Source organism: Oryzias melastigma, linkage group LG2, assembly GCF_002922805.2.
Source record: "Oryzias melastigma strain HK-1 linkage group LG2, ASM292280v2, whole genome shotgun sequence".
NCBI lineage: Eukaryota > Metazoa > Chordata > Actinopteri > Beloniformes > Adrianichthyidae > Oryzias > Oryzias melastigma.
Genome location: NC_050513.1, coordinates 15,135,191 through 15,141,776, shown reverse-complemented (window position 1 = coordinate 15,141,776; position 6,586 = coordinate 15,135,191). Strand labels below are relative to the sequence as shown.

Sequence of the window (6,586 nt, the reverse complement as noted above, 5' to 3'; positions counted from 1 at the left end):
TTTTGTAACATTGTATTGAGATAAACTTTCTTAACAATAAAAGGCTGTAACATAAAATGCCTAACAAAAGCCCAAATGCAAGTGAAGAGCATTTTAAATTCTAAACTTCAATCAACGTTCAGTAAAATAAAATTAAAAAAACATCAAAAATAACATTTCCACAACACTTTCATGTTCATTTTTTGTCAGGACCAAATCTTTTCCTCCTCTGCTGAACTGCAGTAATAAATGAAATAGAGATTTATAATTTCCAATTAACTTTGGTTTTTTAAAACATTAAAGACTGAGAAAAGCGGGGTACACTGTGGATAGTTTGAGTCTGTTACTGCCGCCGTGTTCTCTGGCTGCAGCTCAGCGGAGCTCACGGATGAATATGCCGGCAGGCAGACCGCTATGCTGGGGCTGGATCACGCTTAAACCTCCAGAACATTTAAAACGTCCCCCGGTGAGCTTGCTGTTCGGAACGTCGGGGGTGCGCAGCTCTCGGCGCCGGACGCGAGCCGGTACCACCAGATGTGGTACTGGACGTGAACCGGAGCCGGGTTAGGGTGCAGGAGCTCTCCAGGTCCTAGCGCCGGCCGGTTTTAGCTCGCAGCTCGGTGTTTGGAGACCCGCCCGTGATCTAGTGAGAGCAGCCGGTGAGTTGGAGGGCGGGACGCCCGCGCGCGGTATGGAAAGGCACGTATGAGAAAGTCCGCGATTAATGCGTCAAAAAAATTGTCGGCGTCAAGCACACGTCAGATTAATGCGTTTTTAACGCGACAAATCTGACAGCCCTAATATATATATATATATATATATATATATATATATATATATATATATATATATATATATATATAGCTGCTAGCTCCATAATTTAACCCCAAACTCTTCTTTGATATTCTTTTTCATATTTCTCTGACATCAGCAGGTTTAGAATATTAACTACTGTGATAATAAACCACAAAATGGGATGTTTTAAGAGGTTAAAAAATAAATCCCATACTTTTTAATTAAAAAAAATAAAAATAATTCTGATATAAGCAAGTCATAAATGCTCATCAAATTCATGCTAAAACAAAGTCAGTGAAGATGGTCCAAAAAAAACCCTGATTCCTACTTACAGCTGTGGTGTCAGAAGTGGGATATCGCAAACACGTAGAATGAGAAATTAAATCTTCTGAGACAAGACGGCATAAACAAAGACGTAAAAAAAACCACTCCAATAAGACAACAAATCCTTTAAATTTAAACTTGAAACTCAAAATCAGCAACAACTGCACAATGTTGAGAGTTGTGGTAGTTAAAGTTTGGCTCATCTGTTGTGTTGCACTCTCTGCAAAAGCTGATTATTGCAGATTAAAATGGCTAACACAAATAATAACAAAAAAATACATCCTAAAAATGAAATCATCTTGACATAGAAATTCATCAATTGTTTTTCTTTGAAGCAATTTCTTCTAATAATATTGATGAATAATGTTTTTTTGTTTGCTCTTAATGTCAGAAATTCTAATTTTATTTATACAAATTGCTTCTATTTTTATTTTTACATTTTTAAATATTTTATTATACTATTTTATAACATAATTTGGTTAGACATTTCTTATTAATTTGTGATAAATCTAAAAATTGAATTAAATAGTCAAATATATAAATCATTTTCTAATGAAATGATCATGTGTCCTTATTAAATTTAGATAGTTTTTCTTTTAAAAAACGTTACCAGTCGGACCTCCAGACGTATATTTATTTTTTTTGCTGTTAAGGCTTCTGCTGTCAATGATTGGTTAACCTTTCCTGCGTTGGTGTTTGAACGCAGAGCGCCTGCAGACGGACGTTTTCCAGGAGGAAACCTACAGAGAGAACTACCTGACAAAGGTGAGAACGCGTTTTTTTTCACCTTCTCATGTTTTTCTCTGTCAAAATTCTCTGACAAACATTGTTTTTTTACACTGATAAGTGTGTTTAGTTTATAAATGTCCAATATTCTTTCATTAGATTGGAGTCTTTGGGACAAAATTGAGTTTCAACATTTCTATTTTCGTGGTTAGTTTAGGAGAGGAAGCATTTCAGATCAGCATGTGGAATTCTCCATTGAGGTTTTTGTCGGTTCACATTTTTTGCCTTTTTTTTTTTTTTTTTTAGTTTCTTCCAATTTTTACAACAAAAAAAACAGTTGATTTTCTGTTTAAATGCAAACCTACCACCACAGTTAAAAAACTACAAATATGAATTTGATTCTCATGTTATTTTTTTAAATGCATCAAGCAAATTTACATTTATGTTTTTTTCTTTACATTTTTAAAATTAATTTTTAAGTTTTCTGCTGTTCTATGACTATAATAAACTAACTAAATAACAACAGGCATCTAAATGGAAACATTTTAAACACAAAAATGGGTTATTTAAATTTAAACACTGGAGGATGATGGGAAATCCCTTTCCACGTATATTTTTGTACTCCCTGCAAATGTTCTGTTTTAAAGCAAACAGTCGATACTTGTAACTTTTTTTCTGCATTCTGTGTTGAATAACATGCAACTTGGAAAAAAAAAAAAAACATTTTACTTCCAAATTACTTAAAATTACATGTTTTTTTTTCCCCCCTAAAAGAAGTAGTAAACTGTTGTCTCGTGTGCATATTATTGTTTAACACAAAGTAAACACCTAAATGTTTTAGAAAACGTGTTTGGAGAAACCAAAAAGTGGTTACTACAATTCTAGAGGAGAAAAACACAACAGGGTGGCTCTGTGTACCTGTAGAGTGATTAAAAAAAAAAAAATTCCTATGGGCATGCTGCGCCCATGGAAAGGTCATAGGTAACACTTATACAACATCAGTATCACCTGTACGTCAGAAGTGCGTGTATGGGGTCAAATCATCTTAAAGTGAACAAAAAAACTGATTGAAAACCTGAAAAATAGACGTCAACAATTTTTTTGAAGATTTGAAAACTGAAAAAAATATGGAAAATTTGAAAACAAGACATTGTAAATTTGCAAAAAAAATGAGCATTTAAAAAAAAAGTTTTGAAAATTTGAAAAAAATCCCCTTAAATTAAAAAATAAAAACTCACATTTTTTTCAATTAATAAAAAACTGAAAACTTTTAATAAATCTTAAAAATAAAAAAATAATATATATTTTTTCTGAATCTTCAGTTCTCAGTTTTACACTTTCCATTCTGATTTTCGAGTTTTCCCTCGCTCAGCTGAGCCTCATTTTACATGGGGGCGGGGCTTTGAGCTTATTGGCTACCTGAAAATGCATCCCATGATTCCCCAAGAGGTAATGGTGATGTGACATTTTTTTCTGCTGTTTTTTTTTTTTTTTTCGTGGTTTGGTAGATTTTTTTCAGCGCGACTTTTTTCATTAACGGGGTTGACCACTAATGCGGGGCAACCCCGCCCCCTTTCCCCTCCCCTTTGCAAAGCGGAGTGGAGCAGGAAGCTCCACTGTATTTTCTACATAATAAATATGATCATTATCCATTTTATTTATTTTATCCATAAAGAAATACTAATTTTGAGCTTAATTTTCTATTTATGTCATCTATCATGTGAAAAATGCCACAAGAACGTTAAAAATGTCAAGAAATTTGAGCTTTTTTTCCATATTATGCTTTAATAGTAAATATTTCTAACAATAATTATTATTTTTGCCAATATTGCAAGTTTCTAAACATAATATGAATATTTTTTTATTAAAATGTTCTAAATTTAAAGTACTTAAATCTTAAATAAAAATATTGATGATAACTTAATCTGTAAATTTAAGTTGTAAAAATAAAATATTTTGTCTCTGCTAAAGATTTGTTTTTTCATATTGTTTTTAAGTTATAATATTGCAGCATTTCTTTCAACAATTTGAAATAAGTGTAAAGATTACACTTTTTAAAGTCACTCAAGAAATTGTTTTTTTGTTTGTTTTTTGCTGAATAAGAACAGATGGGAAGAATCGCATCCGTCTGTTCTGGAAAAGTTACTTCAAAGTCACAGTGGAGCCTCTGTTTTCTGCTTTTTCTGGTGATCACGTAGTAGGATGAGGAGGGAGGGAGGGGCGGACAGTCAGAAACCACAGAAGAAGAGAAATACCGCGGTGGGGGGGATCAAAGTCTCCTCATTCGTGGCAAATTCCACCGAGCGGCGTCGAGGCCTCCTTTAGACTCCAGTCCAAACTCAAATGAAACTTTGTGGGAATATGTCACCAGACGCCATCAAACGGAGCCTCACACACTGCAGGGAGCTGTGTGTCTGTGTGAATCACAGAGGCGTTTAGCATGCGTATGTGGTATTTGTCCAGTATTTAAAGATGCATACCTGTGAGTGGGTTCATCCACCATCCATCCGATGACTGTTTTGGTTGCTATCCATGTCCGTTTCCATGGCAACGTCTTCAGAATCATCATAAAGTTGATTTATGAGTTACATTGTGAATTGCAAACGTTGAAACGTTTCTATCTGTTACTTTAAAGTACAAACCACAAATGTGTGCGGGTTTCAGTCCCCGCGCTCATTGACATTTATAGACTATTTACGACCCATCGGAGAGGGGCAAACAAAACTCTTCTCCTGAAAATTTTCCGCTTAATCTCCCCTCCTCCGACCATCTCCGCAAGTGTAGTTTGGAGTTTGCCGTCTGTGGCCTCACCCCGGGCCACACCAAAAACAAGTGCAGGGCAGAGGGATGGCGAACGGGGGGGTTGATGATGACAGGAGGGGCAGCTTTTCCACGCAGAGCCCCTCCCCGTCAGCACAAACACCCCGCCCAACTCGGGTCAACATTGACATTTGTTGAATAGGTCTTCACTTCCCACCAGTGCGCACACACAGACAGTTGGGTTAAACTTGGGCACAAGCTGAGGCTGGTCACGGCGCTGAAGGACAGAAAAAAGAGAAACCCTCTGAGGATCACATCAGCTTCCTTTTAGACCTAAATTTAGAGTGTGTCTTTAAGAGTGTGTGTGTTCCTGTCTATATATCTTTGTGAGGACCAGAGGGTTTATTGCGTCAAGCGAGGACGGGTCACAGCAAGATTTATGTTCAGGTTCATTTAATGGTTTTAGCTAAAGGACAGTTACATCAGAAAGTTTAATTGAAGATAGACAAGCATACTTGTTTTTTTTGGCTAACTTTATGACGGCTACTTAGAGGTTTAGACCAGTTTCTCTTTGATGGTTCAAATGTGGCTTTCAGGAGATTTATTACACCAACAAAGACTTAGATGAATAACTTAGCCCATCAATTGATGTTCTTTGACTCACTGTAACTTTTCGACCATTTACCCAATTAACCTATCCCATCTGGTTTTGGTGTGGAGAAAAGCTACTTTGCACTAACATGGAAAACTTTACGGTTTTCAAGTAAACTATTTTTCTCTGCTTCAAAATCTATTGCGTTAATTGTGTAAACATTTTTTTTGTTGCTTTTTTTTTGGATTGGTGCTGAAATTTCTTGGGAAGTGCTAAAGTCTACAGCAGGGATGCCTTCCGGCTACGGCTAGCAGGAAAGACGAGAAGCAGAAGTTGCAACAAAGATTGTAAAATATTCTATTCAGTTTTATTTATGTAGCCCAAAATCACAAAAACATTTGCCTCATGGGGCTTCATGCTGGTAATTTTACAGAAGCAGAAGGTCAGTCATAAAATATAAACAATAGCTAATTGCTAAACTAAATAAAACTTATTATCCCTGTCCTTAGACCCTCCCTCCCGGTAAGGAAAAACTATTAAAAAGAACCCTGATTCATGAAAAAAAGAACAAACTTTAGGGATGCCCCCATGCCCACAAACTACTACGCCAAGGTCTTAGTCAAACCAGGATAGACCATGTTTCTTTTTGGTATTCACACTGGGTTTGTGAGAGCGGGCTACACTCCCTAATCTTCTCACATTGTGTCAGTAACAACAGCTATTTATTTTAAAGAGTTGTTACAGATTCTGACAAATTTATTGACTGAGTCATAGCTGTGTATTTCTCAATAGAAGTCTATGGGATTTTGGCATTCTGGGACGTGACCAGTTCTAATAGACAGTCAATGATATACATTCCTTGTTTCATTTTGAAACAATTTTATAACTGTATAGATCAGGGTTTTCAAACTTCGTTTACCTTGGGGCCACTGAAGGCTGAGTCTGGGCTGTACGAGGTTCCATTTGTGTCAAAAATATGTTTTTGCGTCCACTGTCTATATCTTTGGTCCATTGTCTACTGAACAAGTTTATTGAACATTTGTTCATGTCTATGCACTACTAAGCAATTTCATCTGCGTGTCCTGTTAAATGAGCTAACAACGCTAGAAACTGTTGCTAAGGACTTTTCTGACGGCCAGATCCAACGACAATAGCAAATGCAAGGTTTTAAGCATAAAGCAAGCTGAAACATCACAAAGCTATCATCTAAAGAAGTGTGAACATGCAGAAGATAATGCTTAGTAGACATTGAACTTTCATATTAAGGCGGCAAAATATCAACTTGGGGGTTGTAAATGGCGAACCAGTTTGAGACACCTGGTATAGATTCAATTCAATTCAATTTTATTTATATAGCCCAAAATCACAAAGAGATTTGCCTCATTGGGCTTCAAAATATAAACAATTGTT

At 36.0% G+C, this 6,586-nt stretch overlaps 1 protein-coding gene across 3 annotated transcripts in view; it reads left to right on the top strand.

Moving 5' to 3' along the window:
• nhej1 (nonhomologous end-joining factor 1) overlaps positions 1-6,586 on the top strand; it is a 31,442-nt gene that overhangs the window by 6,605 nt on the left and 18,251 nt on the right. For all 3 annotated transcript variants that reach the window (XM_024289201.2, XM_024289200.2, XM_024289203.2), the window contains exon 5: positions 1,805-1,863. In XM_024289201.2, coding sequence (XP_024144969.1) covers positions 1,805-1,863 — 59 coding nt within the window. The remainder of the gene's footprint in view (positions 1-1,804; positions 1,864-6,586) is intronic.